The following is a 21324-nucleotide window of genomic DNA, read 5'->3' as shown; positions in this document are numbered from 1 at the left end:
TTGTGTAATATTTATACAGAAGAATACCATTAATATATCGAGAAGACACTGCACTTTCAAATAAATCAACAATTCACTCATCAATCCATATTCAAAATTTATCGAAGACAAACACAAACTTGCTCTACTTGTCTGACAAAACCTTCTTCGCTCTGCACGCCAAAATTTACCAATCCCCCAAAGACAAAGCCATCACCAACCATACAAACCTCATTAAAAACCCTGAGAAAAGCACAACGAAAAAATTCGAAAAAAAACAGATATCAAATGTTACATCGATCTAAAAATCACAGAAAATTCCACTCACATTAGTCAACTCTTCAGCACCCTCTGATCAGCCTGCACCCCGTCCAGCAATTACTTAATGCCATCTCCGGGTGTCTGTCTCGGCCTCGGCAATTACTCCTCGCCGAAACCCGCGTTTCATTTTCGTTCATTAAAATCCTCCTCCCAGTTTCCCTCTCTCTCTCTCTCTCTCCCTCTCTCTCTGTTCGGTGGCCGTCAAGGATCCGTCCTCTATCCGCACACGTGTTCTCTCCCTCTCTGGTTGCGATCGGGTCTCGTTCCTCTAGCTCTCGGTTGGCTGCCACTCGGTTGTCCATCGGTCTCGTCCCTTCGCTACTCTGCTCGTTCGTTTTTGCGGCCAGTCAGCTCGGTATCGCATTATGCTACGGTCGCGCCGGTGCAAGTCGCTGCATCCCGCTCGTTGTCTTTACCCCTGGTGCAGCCTCGTGCATATACCTGGAACCGGTGCAACGTGACCCGCGCCGCCTGGCATGCGTCCGCCAGGAAAATGGGAAAGACCGCCAGCAAACTGAAATCGAAACGGAGCCAGAGTCAGTGTCCCTCTTTTCTACATTCTACTCGAATTTTACACGTATTTCTTCGCGCTGCGATACTCTTATCCGGGCCCTTTCTTTCGACGTTGCGTCACAGGAGCGTTAGCCGATTTTATCGTCTGCTGAACCATGATCTATCGCGATCGCTCTTTCCAAGATTGCCGACTCGATGTCAATGGAATTGCGATCGGGGAAATTCCTTTTTTAACAGCTTGGTGACTCGCAACTTCCGTGCAATTCGAAAACGTTTTAGCAGATTGTTGCGAGTTTTCCTGAACAATTTGTTTGAAACTTTGGGGGCGGTTTTAATGGTTCGTGGAGGAGCGTCGGATTTTTTAACCGAGTTGGTGTTTCGTGAATCTTTTAGCGTCCTTTTCTCGACGAAGTTGTGTTCATTTTTCGAGATTTTAAGATATTGGGGATTTGGAGAACCCTTTTATAACCTTACAGGTCAGCGTGAAATTTTCTCATAAAAACTGTGTTGATTTTTAGTGAGATTTTTACCGTTTTAGTGGAGATTTCTTCTGTATGAAGTTTACAAATTTTTCAACGACTTCCTGTAATTAATTTTTATCCTAAATGGTACTTACGGTATCAGTGAATAGTTTTAGTGTTCCGATGTTCCGAAGGAGCGCAGGATTTTGGAGACAGAAGTCGTGCGTGATTTTCAGTGAAATTTTTAGCATTTAGAAAGCAGTTTCCTTGTGTTCTCGGAACTTTTCGGGGACGGTGTCCTACTATAGTGTTTCGAAACATTTGTAAAAGGAAAGTGTGTATGGCGTTGTTGGATACATGATGTATCTCTTTAATGGTTTTTTCTTTATTGTTGGTGTTTGGTGATCGATTAGCGTGACAGTTATTAATTTCATGTGTCACGTTCAAGACGAGGTGATTCGGTTTCATGGTGAAAGGATAGTGATGAGTCGATGGGGCCCGACGAGCACGTGCTGAATGATACGAAATGCTCACGAGGCTGAGAGATCTCTTCGATGGACGACGTTCGATCACGTATTTCTTCTTATGAATTAATAATAAATGATTGTTAAGGAAGTATGATGGCGATTGCAAAAATGTCGTCATAGTGATTCAAACCATTCAAACATTGCTTGAAAAATGTACAAGCTGAATTTACCAAAGAGAAAACTACATTACTGTATGTTTTATTACAAAAAAAAATTATATGCTATTTCATGGGGATTCTACAAAAAGCAAGAAAATATTAAAACCCTACAATACTGAATAAGGACTTTAAACAATTTTATCAGACTCTGAAGACGTGATTCTTTCAAAGATATTTAAAAACAAGTTTATTACTCAGTCATCCAATAGAAGAACACTGTTGATTAAAATTCAATTTTAACAGCTATACAATTTTACAGATAGAAAGTACATAATAAATTGTGCACATCATATAAAGGCGATGTTTTTCGTTCGCCACGATTGCAGTTTAAAAGCCGAATTTCGTTTCGAAATGAAATGAGAAATCTGAGGCGGGGGCGCGGTTTCAGTTTGAACAAATGTCGCAACGAGTGACGTAAAATTATTGCAAGCCCGGTGTTTGTCAAACAGTCGGCGCAAGATAATGGGGAAATTCGCGAAGCCGAGGAACGTTTATCGTCGAGCGACGCCCACGAGGTCGATCGGCTCGCGGATCAGCCTGCAAAACATGTGTAGAATCGCGTCAGAGTGTTTCATTTCAAAATCGAAACCGGCGCGGGGTATGCTAAACGTAGGATGTAGGTCGCGAGTTGGTTCCCTTTTACGCGGCCTCGCAGCTTATAAATCCGAGCTGTGCGCCGACTCCCAAGAAAATAAACCGAATCCAGAACAAATAAACAATCTCCGACCGTCGGAAACACTTTTATTGCGCGGCCGACCGCGAGCATGACCGCGGAAAAATATTTTGATAAACTTCCAGGGGAAAGGAGAAACAAGAATCGACGTGGACGACGCATTCGCAACTGTTCTTTTTCGGCACATTTATTTTTTTTTTAGCAAAAGGAGGTAGCTAAGAAAGACTGTGAGCACCTGAGAGAAGAATTCAGTGACTCCGATATCTATCGGCGAATAAATTTGCATAAAATTTCGCCGGCAGACGCGAGAGATTCGAACGGGAAGATTCCATTAGGGAATATTTTACGCGAATGATAATTTTCGAGGAAAGAAAAAATTAACATTTTACCGTGTCACATCGTTGAATTAATTTCCATATAAACGGTTAAGTTGTTCGGAACTTGGAATTTAGTTGTTTAGATAGATTCGTTTCTCTTGTGTTTTACGTTCGCTATCGAGCGATGGATAAAGATTATAAAAGATAAAGATAAAGATTAATGGATAAAGATCGATGGATCACGATGTTTCTCAGTAATCTATCCGTAAAGTGGCTTTCGATTTACTTCTGTTTTTGTTTCTGTTCTTCTCGATTTCTGTGATTTGTCGACGGTCAGGTAAAAATTTCCGTCGACTCTGTCAGCTGTGCGTAAAAACTGGATCCAATTGAAATTCCAGTCGCAAGGTAAACGCGCATATAATTACGCGTCCGCGGAGGAAACGGGGAGGAGAATCACAGCGCGCGTTTCACTCGCGTGAATAAAACTTTTCGAGAAACGACGGCTTTCCTGTTGTACCTGGAAAGAAGATTGTTTCGTTTGTTCAATCATCTTACGAAATGTAGCGTCTCCGTCTACAACCGTTTATCTGAGAAACAGTGCTCCAATCCCTATTTATAGATTTAATCGTACTAGCTAATTATCAGTATCTCCAGCTACGTAGAATAGTAAGAACGGTCAATATTAATTTTTGTAAATTGACTGACAAATTTTTACCGAGCGCCGATGAGTAAAAAAAGAAGAAAAATAAATCGTCAGTCGAAACAGACTTCAACAGACATTAAAATACAGAGAAAAATTTTTATATAACAATCCTACGTCGATAGAATGAGAAAATAATTTTTGCAGCCACTAATCTCGCAGAGAACATAGTTTTATCACCGTAACTAACAACTAATGTGCGGCTTTAAAAGAATAATAACCGTACAAACTTGTTTGTCGAGATTAATCAATTTTCTGTGATTTCCGGCGTAAAAAATAAGAATAATAAATCCGAGGCTTCAGAAACAAATTGAAAATAACATGTCCTTCGATTCTCCCCGTCAGCCGAACGAGAGAATAATTTTCGCAGCGCCTAATCGGCGCCATTAATCGTTGGAGTTACACTCGGAGCCCCTTCCACGTGGAATAATATTGATCCAAGACACAATACGAGTCTCTTGGTGAATGGAGAACCGTTCCGATCGATCGAACGGCGAAAAAGAAAAAGAAAAAAGAAAAGAAAATATTCTGAACACACGGCCTCGACTCGTGCGCCGCCGGGCTCGACCTCGGAAACGACACCTATCGCGGGTTTTTCAGTCGATAGTGCCTCTCCAAACGTTGCATAGTTATCTCGGTAAACCGGCGACCTTATCAGTCGCCAGGTATTATGCCGGCGAGAGAGTGGAGAGGCCCGGCGTGCGACGCAAAACACACCTGCATTCCACGAATCCGCTTTTCGAATCGGCCTGCCACCGCACACGGAGCCGTTCCTCTCTTCTCGTGTCCTGGGCCTGTCCTCTACAGGTCCTCGAGAGGCTTCTTTTTCTACCGACCCGACGGCGGGTCCTTTCTCCTTCTATCTCCCTTTCCACCATTCTTCCCCAAAGGTACACCGTAAAATTTCTCGTCCGGTGTCCGTGCGAACGACGTTTAGCTTTTCGAGAGCTCCGACTTTGACAACGGAGCCACTCGGTAATCTAATTCATCGATTTATACGGTTTTATGGGCGTTGGTGAACATTCTTTGTGAGAATTTCAAGGGTTTCGAACCCTTCGTGGTGGAACGACGTCTCTGAGATTCTAAAAAAATTTGTTTAGCTTTTCCAGATCTCTGACTTTGACACCACTGCCACTCGGCAGTCTAATCGATTTACAGCGTTTTATGGGCGTTGGTGAAAATTCTTTGTGAGGATTTGAAGGGTTTTTAACCCTTTGTGGTAGAACGACGCCTCTGAGGTTGCCGAAAAATTTCTTTTCACAAGGAACTGCAAACAAATTGTTACTAAACCTTCAGGAATAACGTCTGCGAATTGTACTGACGTCTTCTTTCTCCGGAATTAATTTATTTAATGTCACGTCAGGCTAGCCTGTTAGTTATTGGCGACACGCACGATTAGTATACGCAGTTATGCACATTGTTCAATCAATTACATGACTTGAGATTGCATCTACATAGCCAAGCGACATTATATAACTAGAAAACTGATTGTCATGCTAGCATTTACAATTCATGCGGTCATAATGATTAATATAAACCGGTTTGTGTCAGTACATTCAGCTGGACCGTTTTATCTTTTCGAGGATCGTGTGCAGGGGCTCTTAATGAGTTCAGTTTAAGTAAAGGGACACTCGAGTCCCTTTTGAAAGTGTCTCGCTTACGAGGAACATTAAAAATGACATATTACCAAAGGGCTACAATAATATAGAGTTTCATTTCAATCTAAAGGGAATTAAAGCTTCTATATGGCTGTGCTGTTGCTTGCAATTGATACAGACAATTTGTATTGCGGATTCTATGCATTTAAAATTGAGTAGATTCGATGCAAAACACTAAAAGCATCTAAAGAACATAATCATACTGTTGTAGTATTTTCAGCTGATTAAAATTATTCAGAAAAGAAATAAACGTCTACGTAGCTGCTTGTATCTTGGAATCAGTACAGACAAATACTATTGTCATTCTACATGAAGGATAGAAAATGCGTAACGCTTTCGCACGCACCCAACACATGAAACGATGCCTAAATCAAGACTCCAATAGCTCCCCTGAAATCCAAAAAGCAGCCCAGCAGTCTTTCTCGCTCATTCCCCGGACGAGGAACACAATCTACGTTCTATTTTCGCGACTCCAACCGATTCGCATGCTAGCCCGCGCCAGTTTCGCGAAACCTAAGCGAAAGGGTTAAGGGGCAACGTTCGAATCCCGGCGACTGGAAAGGAGCCTGTCGAGAACAGGTTTATATCTGCTTGGCGCTAGAAGGCGAGCGAAGATAAACGGATCGAAGCGAAAGTGAGCCCCCGGTGACTTCAGTTTCTGCCGAACCGAACGGCCCGAACGATCCGTTCTCGCACGTGTCCCGTACCAAAGAATCTCTCTCTCTCCCCCCCCCCCCCCTCTCTCTGTCTCTCTCTCGATTCTCTCGTGTGACACATACACACGGGGGGCACGGATTCCGGAAACCCCATTGAATCAGAGGTACCCCGAAGGGGGGCCCCACCGCGAGAACAATCTCGTGGGCGGCTCGAATGGGACCGGGAACGATTGTCCGGGACCAGTTCGCAATAAGCGTGGTCGTTTCGCTGCACCTGTGATCGCGTTCCGAACCACCCGTGGAATTTCGATGGAAGATATATGGTGTCGTTCTGTGGTATTTGCATGGTGCACGGCGAATCGATCGTTACCCGCCGGGAAATACCACTGTTTATTATTCGCGGGTTCCTCCAACGATCTTTCTAACTCTTCGGTGGTCCTCAGTGAAAAAGAAGATTTTGATTTTGTTGTACGTACGGTAATCATTTATTCGGATACACACCTGGTTTTGGTATAAGCGTGCAGAATTTAATATTCGATTGTCTCGTGAGCGGATCGTGGATATTCTATGGTGTGTACGAATTTCTGGGATTTTGTGTGTTGAATGAATCGATGGATTTTAATTGGTGGTTCAATTTTAGTGGGACTTTTTAAGAAAGTATACCATTCTTTCTTCTCTGTGAGTCTTGAGGCTGTTTGAATGGAAGTTTATATTTGCGTGAAAATCGGCAGTACCGTTTACCTGCACTGTGCAGTAAAGTCTTGGTTGTAGCCTAATCCTCGGGTCCGTGCTGTGACATAGATCGTGTAGGGCTGCTATTTTCTTGTGACGTTTTAATAGCTGAAAGATTTACTTACGATCAAAATAAGATAGAACACATATTATAAAATTATTTTTGTTGACATACACGATTCCGTGTGTTTTGAAATTTTACTCGTACCATAAATATACGAAAATCTACAGTTCATTGACTAGTATTGAATTATTATTGGGATCGAAGTACTATCATTATTTCGCTAAATGTAGAGTAGAACAAAAATTGAATTACATCAATACACCTCCTAATTTTAGATAGTTTTGTATATTACGTGTATCTGAATACAAACAGCGTTTAAGTATAATTTATGACGAAAGTGAATCTGAATGGACCTCGAGTAGACTCTGTCTAGATTGGCATAGAGTGGAACAGGTGAACGGTGAACGTTAGACAGCGAAGAAGGGGAATGAAGGATGGGGGAAGCAATTTTTCTCATTGAGAAAATTACTGGTATAGCCAGTTGATTTTGTTAATGGGTAATCAAAAGATCGGGGTCACTAGGATCGAATTAGGGAGAATCTAATTTGTTGCTAGTTTGAAGGACGTGGAATTGGAAGAGTAGCTGCAGTCAGTGAGCCTTGAGAATATGTAGCGCATTGTCCTGGGGAATAATGTTTCCTTTTGTTCGAACAAGAACCTCGTTCTGGTGACTGGCTTTTTGTTGAATAATGCCTTGTTAAGTATTGTAACAGGAGTCTTTATTGTAATGAGCACGCTAGGTGATTGAGACAAGTGTTTGCAATGCTAATCAACTGTGTTCAGCCGTCTTTAACGTTTTACTCCAATGTAACGATCAGTTAAAATTTTAAAAAATATATTTGTTCAGGAAATGACAATCAAGGCAATTGGGGAAACTATTTACTAGAATCTGAGGTATTTCAATAAAATTCTAAGACACAATTTGATTTCTTTAAATCCTAGTTTTCTGTTCTTCTAATAATCAAAGAACGCGCTAATATTTTCTTAAATGTTCCAACTTGGAAAATAAAATTGATTAAAAATTTTAAAAACGAGACAACTACTAAAGGAATAATTAAAAGAAATACAAAGAAAAAGGAGCGTACTTCTACTCCAAAAAGAAATTTCTACTTTAACAAAATAAAAATTCGAGTCCAAAAATATCAAGAATCAAAAATTGAAAGATCTAAACCTACCTCAAATATTGTTTTGAACCTAACAAAAATCGTGATCGAAGAAAGAAGACTCGTCGAGATCGCAGGATCGCGGTCGACGCGAGGAATCCACGCTCGAAAAAGTGATCCACGAATGAAACCCGATCGAGGGTCCGCCGCAAAAGATCAAGAAGGCAGGTCTGGCTCATACAAAAGGCATTCGCTGATCGTTTATGCGTTACTCCGATAAACATTTCGCGATGCTGTTCGGGCAGCACGATACCGAGACGTGATACCAAATCGCCACAGTCAACATTAACATGATCGAATCTCTTTCCTTCCTTTGTCGTCGGGGATTCGCTTCGTGGAAGAAGACTGGCTTCTGTCGCATGTCGGTGCCAGTAACAATTGTTCGGGAGATTGGATACGCGTTTCTGTGACGTAATCAGTGCGTTGACACGATTTAACCCGCGAATGAGCACTCTTGGATTGAGATGATCTCGAATGACAGAGATCTTGGAATGGAAGTGTGATCGCATGCTTGAATATCGAGGATCGAGAGATATATGCCCCTGGAATGTTTAGGCGATCATCTGATTTTTCTGAGAATTTGTAGGAGCTTTTTAGATGCGATTTTTTTCTGATTTTTAACTTGAGATTCCCATAAATCGGTTATTTGTTAGAATACCTCGTTATTAATCGAAATTAAATAGAATGTGTTCCTTAATTATGATAATGTTCCTACAGTATTTACTCTATATATGTCCCAAATTCCTAGCCGATAAAAGTCCCAGAACTATCCCCACTGCCGCAGGGTATGAGGAGCCATGAAGACCTCTAGAGTTCCGCTGTTCTTTTCTACGTTCGGCGTGGAATTGCATCTCCTGGCCGATATATGTCCCTGGCTAGACCCGTGTTTTGGACATATATCGAGTAAACTTAGTGAAAGTAGCAGATACATTTTTTCTTTGATGAATTATACTTTGAAGAATTTTGTCGAGACCCAATCGTCGAAGTCTTAATTGTATTCTGATCGTGTTTACAAGTTTTAATGGTTGCACGTGTAAGCGAAGTTTGAAATGAGGAAAATAATTGATGGTTTCGTATTCCTCAGGCATAGCATGGAGCTTCCGGTTTCCATCTATGGGCGCCCTGCAAAATCTAGGCGCCAGTGGCCGTCGTCGAAAGAGGAACGGCCTATCCTCTTCAGCTTCTTGTAAGGACCTCTATCACAAGCGGCACACGATCCACCTACAACCGGAAATAATTATTCAGAAGGAGCACTCTCTCATCGTCACTCCTCTGTCGCCGGATGACCTCAACGACGAAGGCAGCCGAAGGTAATTTAACCACGAACTAACTATTAACACGCGGCACATCAATCTTCTTCATCCTTTCCAATCCTTCTCTAATATTTCTTCTTCGAGCCTGTAAATTTTTAAACGTGCACCTTTTGATTAAACACATAGAACCGTACACCTCTAATTTCGAACCGTAAACCCATTCTTCGAAAAAGCAAATTTTACTTCTGCATCTTCGACTCATTTATTAAAATTAAAAACATCCCACAAACAATAATCGTTTTAAACCTGCTGTTCCAATTAATTGGACTAAAAGCCAGTACAACAATATTTCCCCAGTGAGTTAAGAGCACGTTATGAATTGTATTCAAATATATTATTGATACGCGTTTAGTAAACGGGAACGGTCTAATGTGCTTCGTAAAGGATGTTCAAGAACAGACTTGGAAGAAAACTTCGAGAAGATCTGTTCGGTGATCCACAAGTTCCACGATGTTTCGCTAGTTCCCGGAATCTCCCGAGGCTCGAAGACTCCACAATTTTCGAGATATCGATCTACAACACCTTCCCTTTGAGCCCCGTGCAAAGCTCCACGGTAAAAAGAGAATGAAACAGAGCCGAGACCTCAGGCGTCGAGACCTTGAAAGAACTTTTCCTACGGAGTCGAGATTCTCTTCTTTCTCTCATAAGTTATGAATTAGCCTGTCGGAGGGTATACCCGACGGTACCGGTCCAGGAAAATAATAGTGCCGGCAGGTCCCGAACCGGTTTCCCTTGGTCTTTGCCTTCGAAATAACGTCCTGAGATCAGAAAGCATGGGAATCCCACAACTGAGCGAGACGGAACGGGGGGAAACTGTAAACCTTGTACCTCTTTCGTAATCCCTTCGAGAATCTGTCGGACACATCGTGCAGGCCCTTGTCACTGGTCTGGTCACCAGTCAGCATGACCGTTACCTCAATATCTAGCATAACGATAAGTCTAATTAATATTTAGTTGAATTGTTTGATTGTCTAAGCACCGAAATAAATTGTTTAATAAAATGAGAAATTGTTAGTGTCTACAACGGTAATATCTTCTGGCATATCTAGGTCTTTATGAAAATATTGAATTGGTTGCTTTCAAATTTGTAAACTCGTGTAAACTCCTGCAAATTCTTCAATAAGAAATTAACCAAATATTTCTTTATATAGTTCGTTCAATTATTCGATTTTCCAAGTAAATGTCTAAACAAATTGCTCGATTAAATGCCGTAAATATTGTACAATCAAATAAGAAGTTTAAACCGTTATTACGAGCAAAATGGCCGACGTGTACGTTGAAGCACGACGTAAGAAGATCGATGGAGTATTAAGTCAGCAAGGCAAATATTTGCGAGGTATGATTTATGTAATTGTTCAATGAAAATTTTTATCGATATCGGCAGAACGCTGACGCGATTCCTGTTCGATGCATCAGCGTCGATCGATCGAGAACGTCATGCAAGGCAAACACCCGCGCATCTGCACATTTGCAACGCGCTGTAATCTTATCGTCCTTAGGCTTCGAAAGGACAGTCCTATCATTGATCGCGTGGATCGAATTATGCCAATAACTCCCGTCTCGACAATGTCTGTCTCTATTTCTGAGCCACGAAAAAAAATATACAAGTGGTAATAAAATTCCAGCATCGATTGCAAAATGGTACGGTAAGACGAGAGTGTTACTCAGCCCCGTTAATTTTAATATTTCACGGACTCCCCATGTTCGAATTTGGAGGGGGCCGAGGCGCGTTATTCACGCAACGCGATTAGGGTAGCTCGAGGGGACAGTCATCGCGGAGTCGTTGATGCAGATACAGTCTGCAATCTGCAAGTCGGCACGCGAGATCCAGTTACAGTGACATTAGAGACACCAGGATGATAAGACGTGCGGTTCACTTCTACGAATTCTGTTCTATCCGCTTGCGTCTGTACCCTTACTGTTCCTATTTATAACGCCGACTCCCAGAAAATTGCTTCCTACTGCCTCTCACGGAACTGCAGCTTGCGTTTGCTGCATTCTTGGTGCAGTCCGGATTATTCGTTTTCCTATAATTATTATTCTCGTCCTGTCACAAACGAAATACGAACAGTTTTTCGTGTCACCGTAAAAGGAAATTCAATTTTTATTTCCTGCACATTTTGCAGATTTTCCCCAACAAAAATGTCTTTAATATCTCAAAAAAATCCTTGAATAATCGATTTTGTAAAGATACAATATAGCCGATATTCAACATTCTTGATAAAAAAGGAATTCGACATCATTGATCCGGGGACTACTCCCGGAAGCATTTGAAAACCTATTAATTTCGAGCTCTCGCTGTGCTGATTAGACTAAACCCTTGCTCAAGGATCGTTTCCTGGCCTTTGATCATTCGTACGCTTCAGGTTGTTCAACTTCCTCAAACAGCAGGAACAAAACAAGAGCACAGATGCGTTTTATGGGTTCCTAGACCCTTATCGAACGCTTTTGTCCGACGCAGGCGCGTCGGCACCCTTCGCGCCCCCTCCCCCTCTTTTCACAAACAGATCAATAACCCCCGTCCGACCCCCCTGGCTACTATCGACTAAACCTAACCGCCGGCTGATAAGAAACCTAGCCCTGGCAGGCTGTCGCCGTTCGGGAAAAAATCGGAATAATCTTTCGCCGCGCGATCGAATCGACGGTGTCAACTCGACGCCACTCGAGAACGGACAGAACGCAGGCGTGGGTGAGAGACGGGTGCGTTGCAGTGACGTACGAAGTGCATCCGAGGTTCGATGCACTTTGACGTACACGTTCGCTGAGAATGAAAATTTTTCCAGCCTACATAAACGAATCACTCAAATCTTGAAACGTAACCAAGCACCGGGACTATCAGGAAAATTTAGCAACCCCTTCTTAGCATGATCTTCAATTAGTAAGAAATTAGGCCAGTGGAAAGTGTAAAATTTTTTTAAATTTCTAACAGCAAGAGATGAAGAGGAGTATAATAGTCAAGTATCAAAAAGGATCAACGACCCCTTTTTAACGGAATTCTTAACTATTACAAAAATTATTCTAATGAAAAGGGTAAAATGAAAGAACGGTAACAACCCCTTCTTAACAGAGTCTGTAGTTACTAAACAGATTATGGTAACTCAAGGAATAAAATTTACATTCTTTTGGGAACTGCATATCCAATTTATAGATAATAACAAGAGACCAAGCGAAGAATTTTTTAGTTCTTAATTTGAAGTCATCTTCATAGAAAACTCGTGGCTTAAGAATATCTAAAGATTCATAAAAATGAAAATGTTGAATTTACTTAGATTTCCATCATTTTTCATGAATACATTTTTACAGTTCCGGTAATTATGTAATAAAATCCCGTTTAAACTATTTGTCCGTGGCAAGCTTAGTATTTGCAATGCTTCGGCTTTCTTGTTTTATATTATGAGAAAGAATAGTTGAACATTTTGTATAGATTGTTGAATAATTGATGGCTATCAGAGAGCAAATTTATCTTGAATATCTCCGATTGGAGAGCCAATATTCTTTTGCCGAACGCACTCTTTGATTGCAGATACGCCAAACATTGTTTCCATAATCATTTCAACAAAGGACAAAAGGCTATTTCCATTTCAATAGGAAGACAATTGGGAGCTTCGGATATAATCGTATATGCGACACGCACACACATGCAAAGTGTACACGATGTTTCGAGGAAATATGCAATACAAAAGCATCGTTCACTGCTACGGTACCATGCATTCAAATCTTCGAACGGTAACGAGGTTAAATGCATACTTATTCACTTTTGTCTCGCACTGGAAACTGGGTTGGAAATTCTCATACATTATTCAGAATTTCTGATACTATCTTCCCTGAGTGTGATCTTTAATAAAGTATGCTGCATTTTTGTATTGCAAGAAATGCAGATGATTTATTCAGGGCCGTTTCAGTAAAGAGTTTCATCAAACTCCTCCATTTTATGGACATTTTATGGAAATGATGGACGAACAGTCTGTACAGTATGTGACATACACTATGTATAGTAATAATTAAATTTTACGGACATCGACATTAATAATGCATTAGCATCTCCAGATTGATGCATTAATTATTTACTATGATTCAGATCTTTGACCAGGCTCTCAAATGTATTCTCATCGTGATGTATTCGAGTAGTTTGAATTTGATTAGGATTTTTAATATGTACAAGGGTGAAAGGGTTAAAGGCATAGCATCCACAGTTATCAATCTTAACTTTCTAGTTTCAGTGTTGTTAAATTAAATTGACGTATTAAACTACCACAAAATCTACCCCAAACGATATTAGAAGAACTTGAGAAAATTGTTATTCTGCATAAAGATAGACTGCGAGTGTAGATCAAACGTAGAACAGCAAACATATTTCAGTTATTTATAAATAATTATTTCCAACCCCTTAAAATTATTAAGAAGAGAACACGCGGCCCTGTATCTAGCAATGAAGTCAGATAGTTTCTATTCTGTATAAAAATTCACAGTCCAGCAACAATCGCCGGCAAATCGATCAGAAAATGAAAGGTATTGATGCAGGACCGTTTCGGATTAGAAAATGTGCACCAAAGATGGAGGGGAAATATTTTGCTTGGCACAGGGATCAAACCGGTGGCCCCCGTACTATTAATACCCCACGAGGGGGGCGCCTCCGAGGTCCTCCAAAAATACGGCCCTGGCCATGTCGTGGGTTTCCATGCACATAGTTCAGTGGGGTGCGCGCGCTCGGCCCGAGAGCCGGTGTGGCCAAACCCTATCCGATTTCCCGTGTGTCCGACACGATTTTCCACAGTGCTGACAAAAATCTTTGGATCCGGAGACGAGATGTGATGGTGGCATAGTGAATAGGTCACTTTTTCGGCGCAGGTCGTCGGAGGTGAAAGCCGACGAAGAGACCGAGGTGGCCAGAAGCGAGGACCAGAACTCCGGCTCCGGCGAGTCTGCTGGGAAAAGGGTTGACAGCGGCGACTACTCGAATTTACCAATGGTGAGTGCAGTCTTTTTCATTTTTAAAGGCCTCTTCTTCGTTAATGTTCCGTCCCAGTTTTCGAACTTCATTTGGAATGTACGATACACGGTGGTTCAGTAGTTAGTAGCTATAATGGCGAGCTGTGTGCAGACAACACCCCTTGGAAGGGTTTGACATGATTTGTCAGTGGGAATTTGTGGAGGTTGAGTTGTTTTTAGTTAGATTTCGTAGTGAAGCTTTCAATTTCACAGCTGAGAATTGGTGAATATGTTTTTAACAATGATTTTAAGATATAGAAATAATAGGGTGTCTACAATTGAAGATATCTCGGTTTAGAGGGGGTTGGGAAGATTCAAAAATGAAAATCTTTGGAAGCTGAGTAGTTTTTAATTAGGTATCTTGGTGCAGCTTTCAATTTTACTGCTGAGAATTGGTGATTATGTTTGTAACCATGACTTAGAATTGTAAGAATGTCGAAAATTGAAAGCAGTTCCGCTTAGGAGGGGTTGAGAATAATTTTTATATTTTGAGTCTTACTAAAGTCTTAGTTCAGCTTTTGATTTTACTGTAAAAAAAACTTGGAAATATCTTCTTCAAAATGTGGTAAAGATAGCTCGAGCGTTTGTGAGACGCCGCGTAAAGACATCGTGGTATTTATGAACCTATCGGCAGAATTCGTCGACCGAATACTTTACTGTCATCATAATTGGATCGTTCATACGCGGTCATCGTCTCGGCGAGCCGACTTTCACGCGTGACACGCTAAGTCGCAGTGATAAGTCCCGCACACGAGAGCGTGCCGATGATCTCTTTATGGACGAACCACTCAAGGCTGTTCTTGTTAAGCCAATTTCGTGGTCTCGCTGAGTCGAGACACTTCTTCATTGATCCGTGCGACTGTCTCCGAGGCGTACGAAACGATCGCGAAACGTTCAATTAAAATCGCAGTCCGGATCGATCGAGATCAAATGCACGTATGACATGACTTACATATTTCATCTTTAAAGCATTCAAACATTTCACAGAAATTCATTGAACTTCCATGTATTTAATATAGGATATTTCAAAATTCTTTATGAAGAATTCACTGTAGGTACAACTGTTGTTTGCACAATGTCTTTATCCAATTAAAAATAAATTTCAAGGGTTAATATTTATGAACCCTACATTCAATTTGATTGTATTAATCTTTCTGGGTTTCAAATTAATACTGAACACCTTCGATCGCAGAAACATTAACTAGTGAACCATCTGTTTTCCTAATTTTTACACGAAATAAAGAAATAATGATCGCTGAAAATGTTAATGGAGCCACGCATTCACATTTCGACCCGCTAATTTCTAGCGCGCATCGTAGTTCCGTAGTTTAAGATTGCCGTTCTCGGATGTCTAATTTAGGAGCCGCCCGAAGAGTCGACGCGCAAACTCTTGGAGCGGGAACTTCGTCTTCTGGATCCTAGAGATCTGAGATCGCACGCTTGGTACCATGGGAGCACGTTGCGGGGTGGCCGGAAGGGTGCGGAAACGGAAGTGCCGAACGATGGTGACTTTTTGGTGCGAGACTGTGCCTCGCAGCCCGGAAACTATGTGCTCACTGTCCGGTGGAAGGGTCAGCCTCTTCACTTCGTCATTAACAGGGTAGGTATCCCTTTATTCTCACACTGACTTCGTACTGAAACCTTACACTGGATGTGAAAGTATAGGATCATAATGTAGACAAACACTAGCGGCAATGAACCTATGAAGAACAATTCTAATAAACTTATTGACATCTAGATAGACACTAGCAACGATGAACGTATGAGAAACAAATCTAACGATCTTCTAAATGAATAGGTGGTCATCCAGCCAGAGACAGTGTACGAAAGAGCCCAGTACCAGTTCGAGGACGAGGCATTTGACACGGTGGCCGACTTGATAACTTTCTACGTGGGCAGCGGAAGGCCCATCAGCCAGGCGAGTGGTGCTCGGATCATCACACCAAAGCCGAGATCAGTACCCTTGACCTGCGTCGCGGCACCAACAAACAGTCAGCACTGTTCCAGTCCCTCGTCGTCATCCCTATCAACCGGCTCTCCACCCCGTCTGCCTCGGAAGCAGCAGCGAAGTCATTCTCTAACTGCTCAACACCACCCTTCGGACCAGCATGATGGTCGTCAGGCAGCGAATCAGCAACCAGCGCCTCATGTTCCAGTTCAGTCGAGTACTTTACCTAGAGTCCCACCTATTCAGAGCCAGCCGCCATCTTGTTCCTTGTCCCTGGGTCGTCAGAAGATCACCAGGGTGATCTCCGATCCGGCTTTGCAACAGCAACAGCAACCCCCGCTTCAGCCACCGAGTTTGAATCACCAGAACTCGCTGGGAACAGCTCCACCGAAGCCTCCCAGGATACCTTACGTTCCGAATCATCAGCATCACGGTCACCATCATCACCATCACCACCATCATCATCATCAAGGATACCAGGCGTCGGGCAGCGACAGTGGTAACGGTTCTGGGGACAGCGAGTTCGAAACCAACAACTCCGGAGGCACCAGCAATCCTTCTGGTTCGGTTCCTATCAAAGGGGTGGTGATCAGGAGCCACTACCATGCCAGCGACGGAATGAATGGCAATAATGGGAACGAGTATGAATTATCTGCAGAAGAGCAGTTGGTCGTCGCTGCGCCTTCTTTAGAGATCACCACGGCGCTGGACATTGAAGGGTTCTCTACTTTACTGTTACCTACCGGAGATCATAGACCTCTGGACCCTACAGCTCTGAGAGGAGTCTCGGGAATGCTGCACGATTCCGCTCCCAGGGTCCTGGCCTCTCATTTAACGAAGATCGATCTGGAACTGGCGTTGCAACCTGGGTCTGGGAATAGGAATGGATTAAGTGGCATCGAGTTGGCTACCTTGCCGCATGGTAGACAGGCTAGGGTGGATCTGATAGAGAGGTCCGAGTGCTTGAAGCTGCTTGTCGCAGTCACAGTGCTTGCTGGAGCAACGGCGATCGAAAGAGCTGCCACCATCAGCAAGTGGATCAAGGTGGCCATCGACACTAAGACTGCTCTGGGAAATTTGTATGGGTTCTGCGGCGTGATGCTGGGTCTATGTCTACCACAGATCCAGAGGCTCGCGAATACTTGGCACCTGCTGAGGCAGAAACACACGGACGAAGCTTTCAGCTTCGAGGCGAAGCTGAGGCCTACTTTAAGAGCGATGAACGAGTGCACCAATCCTCAAGCTCCCAATACTACTCTGCCCCATTTGCTGCCTATTGCGTTGCTGGGGGAACGCGGACCTGAAGATGTGCTAGGTATGCTTCCAAAAATGTCACTCTCATGTCCTACGATCGACGCGGGAAAATCGTATTTTAAGCAATGCTTTGCTATTTGTTAAGAGTATTAACGTGATTAAATAATTTCTGTAGGAACAGCTGCGCCCTCGAGCCTAACAGCGGCCATCTTGTCACCATGGGAGAATTCAGCGCCAGATTGCGGCCTGTCGATAGTCTGGTCGCACTTGGAAACGGCCAGAAAAATGGCCGAAAATCTGCCACTGTTTCGCAGAAATGCGGAAATCGCTTTAGAAGGATCCAGGAGCGACGAGCTACTTTCGGACGCGTTCCGGACCGAATTCCATATAAAATTCCTATGGGGGAGTCGAGGAGCCGCCGTGGCACCTGAAGAGAGACACCTGAAGTTCACCCAGGTCCTCGACGCGATGTTCGAGAAGTGTTCATCCAGCGAGGTGACGGCCTAAATGACCAAAGGACAAATTATTTTATAGAAACTCGCGATCGAGAGATTGTTCAATGTGGACGTGGAAAAATAAGGTTTATTTACGAGTTTGTCGAGTGTCGGCGACTCGGATAACAGTTTCTTTGACTGTTGTTTGTGTACGAATAATTATTAGACTGAAGGTGTTTTTATGTAAAATGAAAATGTTCTACATCAATTGATTGTTTGGTATTGTGATTCTTTCTACTTGCTACTTCTCTGATCGTTTCCAATAAGAGTAAAAGCATCATTGTTTATGGAATAATTTGCACAGATGTAAATGAATTTATTATTTGAAATTATGCTATTCCGAGTAGCTGTCAAATTGCAAGTATAATTTTCTCGTGTCTACGTTGCACTAATCTTGTTGATCGCCGTTGATTTTTAAGGACTTTTTTCGAGACTAACGAGGGACCCGAACGAGTTTCTGTTTCTCTTGGTTTGCGTGTAAATTATGATTATGTAATTATTGTAATTAAACAACTGTAATTAATTGTAATTTCGATACGTAGAGGTATATTTTATTTAGCGAGGTTCGACCGTGAAACTTAGTGCTTTAGTATTCGATTTTGTGATCGCGTGTTGTGATCAGCCATTTTGCACAACTTTCGTACGACCACCGAAACGTTTCTATCAAATTATAGCTCGTAAGGAGGACCGTGTGATCGTGATTAATCTAGTGCGACGAACGATCCACGATTCAAACGAGAAAAGGGAATAACGGAAAGATGAAAAATCATTATATACACAATTTGGATCATGTTCCTGGCGATAGATCGGTCACGTTCACAGGCGGGAAACAAACAATCAAAAGTGTAGCATTAACGCGACAGGAAATATAATCACAAACATAACGATGAAACGTGTCATATTTAGTAAAGTAACTATTATCGAGTGTATCGGGGATAGATCCCTCCATTTACGATCCGCATCTACCAACCAACCATCTCGCAACAACCAGCGACGATATAATAATCAAACCCAGTTCAGCTATCATGTACTTAACTCTAACTAATCTTATATTCGGCCAATAATACATTGTAAATGTTGTTCACGTTTGTTCACACTTAATGTAATATACGAGATGAAAATCAACGAATACTAATGACTTTCTTCGTCCCAACTCCCCCATTGCAAAACGTGACACGACTTCAAAAGAATTTGTTAGGCACATTTTAGTATGCATTCCTGTACGAATTTTTGTTCCGTTGGGGGTTTTAATTAAAGATGGAACATCGTACCATGAGATGGGACCACAGACGAGATATACCAATCACCCAATGTATTTTTTTGTCTCACGTTCGCGGTGTTCTAGAGCCCCCTTACCATTTCTTTGTTACACCCTACCGTATCGGTCGTAAGTAATATTGTGGAATTAATATCACACACGAGATGTAGGAGCAGGCGAGTCCAGTTATCTTATCCTGTTTCGTGTCGCACGATATGAAATACCGACTCAGAGAGGATCTCTGCTACGCCTTCGATACCTGTACTTCAATATAATTCCTAAACTCACCACTCTAAATCGTAGAGGGCATACCATAACCTCTGATTTTTTGAACAGACGATATTTCAGAACATGAGACACGAAGTCCCATAAGATGTTAGGTCTATCCTTATAACTCGTCTGTGGTCTGATCCAAGCTAAAAATTAGACTAGGGGGCAGCATTGTAGCGGGAACAGCAAAACCCCGAGCGTGAGCACTCTCTGTTCCTTTCTGGTATAGTCACTGATATATGTACTAGGAGTCACAGTCTCCAGAATAAATGGCTGTATTTTGCAGGTTACAGAAATACAAATTCATCGGATGATAGTAAAGTAAACGTAGTAATTGATGGGAATAAACAATGTCACAACAAACAGCTCTTATACAAACTAATAGCGCAGGATCTGACATGACACCAGTACTTGGTAGCATACAATCAATTGGACCTAACACTCAAACAACAACTACTGTGCCTAATATCCAAAGTGGTAACACAGTAGTGCAGGTCTTACAACCTCAAACACAATCTCAACAATCTCAGTTCGTAACACAATCACCAAAACAACAGGCTGCACAGCAACCGTCAACACAACAACAACAACCACAACAGCAACAACAAAGTTCCTTCAATGACTTTCCACAGGTGTGGATTTTAGTATACGCAGGATAGAATTTGCTTCTACCGAATTATCAATTTGTTCTGATTTCAGTTCTTAACTAAAACAAGGTTACAAGATCTTGTTAAAGAAGTAGATCCAACAGAACAGCTGGATGAAGAAGTCGAGGAAATGCTTTTACAGTTAGCAGATGATTTTGTTGAGACAACTGTGAATGCGGCATGTTTATTAGCTAAACATAGGCATGCTAATACTGTAGAAGTAAAAGATGTTCAATTACATTTAGGTAAGTTATTAAATGTAAAGCATTCAATATTTATAAAAGATATGAACCAAGTAATTCAGATGAATAATACTTTAATATAGTAATTGAATGAAAATTTAGACTATATAATTTTTATTTACTTTCAGAAAGGAATTGGAATATGTGGATTCCTGGTTTTGGTACAGACGAAGTGCGTCCATATAAACGAGCAACAGTCACAGAAGCACATAAACAGAGACTAGCTCTCATTCGAAAATCAATAAAAAAATATTAGTCTTTCTGTATATTTTACCATCTATACTTGTTATTTTTATTATTCTGTGACAATTTCTTTTATATTTACATGACAGTATACTTCTAATGATATTTGTCACTGATATATATGAAAAAAAAATAGAAAGTATAAATTATACATGTTTTTTGCAATATATAGTTTTAAGTCTAAGGTATCATTAAGATTAATAAATAACTGATATACTTCAAACGAGATACTGTTTATCTGGATGTAATATCGAGATTAAAAACGACGACTGTGTGTTTCATTGGTTAGATTTCATTGCATATGTCTGTAGAATTTATGAATTTTAATAGATTTTCTGTCTTGTTTCGATTTATGTATTTTTCGTCGATTTTAACTACATGGCACATAGAATTTTAACTCTATGGCAAATAGAATGGTTTTTGACATTTGTAGTTATTGTATGATATTCTAAATGTACATAGATTTTATTAATTCAAAATATAAACGAACTTTGTCAATAATTGGATATATACATTTTGAACAAAATGTTCCTTAAGATTCTCTATTTAATAGTAGATTATAAGATTGAAGTATGTTCACTGTACAATATTTTGTGTAACATAAATGCAGGTTTTAACATAAAAAGTTAGCAGATTATGAAATTTATGGCTTTTCAAATTTCTGTTTTTCTTGGTATTATTTCTTTCATACTTTAAAGTATTGTTTATAATATACCATTCTGGATATTATAATTATTATTTTCT

General features: G+C 41.3%; 2 protein-coding genes across 5 annotated transcripts; both read left to right on the top strand.

Moving 5' to 3' along the window:
* The first annotated feature begins 593 nt into the window (after window positions 1-593).
* Window positions 594-19051, top strand: LOC143356796 (breast cancer anti-estrogen resistance protein 3 homolog). 4 transcript variants are annotated; one of them, XM_076792769.1, is made up of 6 exons: window positions 594-836; window positions 9007-9232; window positions 14084-14204; window positions 15585-15824; window positions 16023-17487; window positions 17602-19051. In XM_076792769.1, exons 1-6 carry the CDS (start codon window positions 794-796, stop codon window positions 17931-17933), a joined length of 2427 nt encoding a protein of 808 aa, XP_076648884.1. In that variant the 5' UTR covers window positions 594-793; the 3' UTR covers window positions 17934-19051. The 4 variants fall into 4 exon arrangements, with proteins under 4 accessions (XP_076648884.1, XP_076648886.1, XP_076648887.1 ...); XM_076792771.1 differs by lacking the exon at window positions 594-836 and adding an exon at window positions 1494-1847; XM_076792772.1 differs by lacking the exon at window positions 594-836 and adding an exon at window positions 6052-6431.
* A 633-nt stretch (window positions 19052-19684) lies between these two features.
* Window positions 19685-20737, top strand: Taf12 (TATA-box binding protein associated factor 12). The gene is made up of 3 exons (XM_076792730.1): window positions 19685-20080; window positions 20148-20340; window positions 20466-20737. Exons 1-3 carry the CDS (start codon window positions 19799-19801, stop codon window positions 20591-20593), a joined length of 603 nt encoding a protein of 200 aa, XP_076648845.1. The 5' UTR covers window positions 19685-19798; the 3' UTR covers window positions 20594-20737.
* Window positions 20738-21324: the final 587 nt, after the last annotated feature.

The sequence above is a fragment of the Halictus rubicundus genome, chromosome 8 (genome assembly GCF_050948215.1).
Source record: "Halictus rubicundus isolate RS-2024b chromosome 8, iyHalRubi1_principal, whole genome shotgun sequence".
Classification (NCBI taxonomy): Eukaryota; Metazoa; Arthropoda; class Insecta; order Hymenoptera; family Halictidae; genus Halictus; species Halictus rubicundus.
Note: the sequence above shows the minus strand (reverse complement) of the source record. Positions and strands in the feature narration are given on the sequence as shown.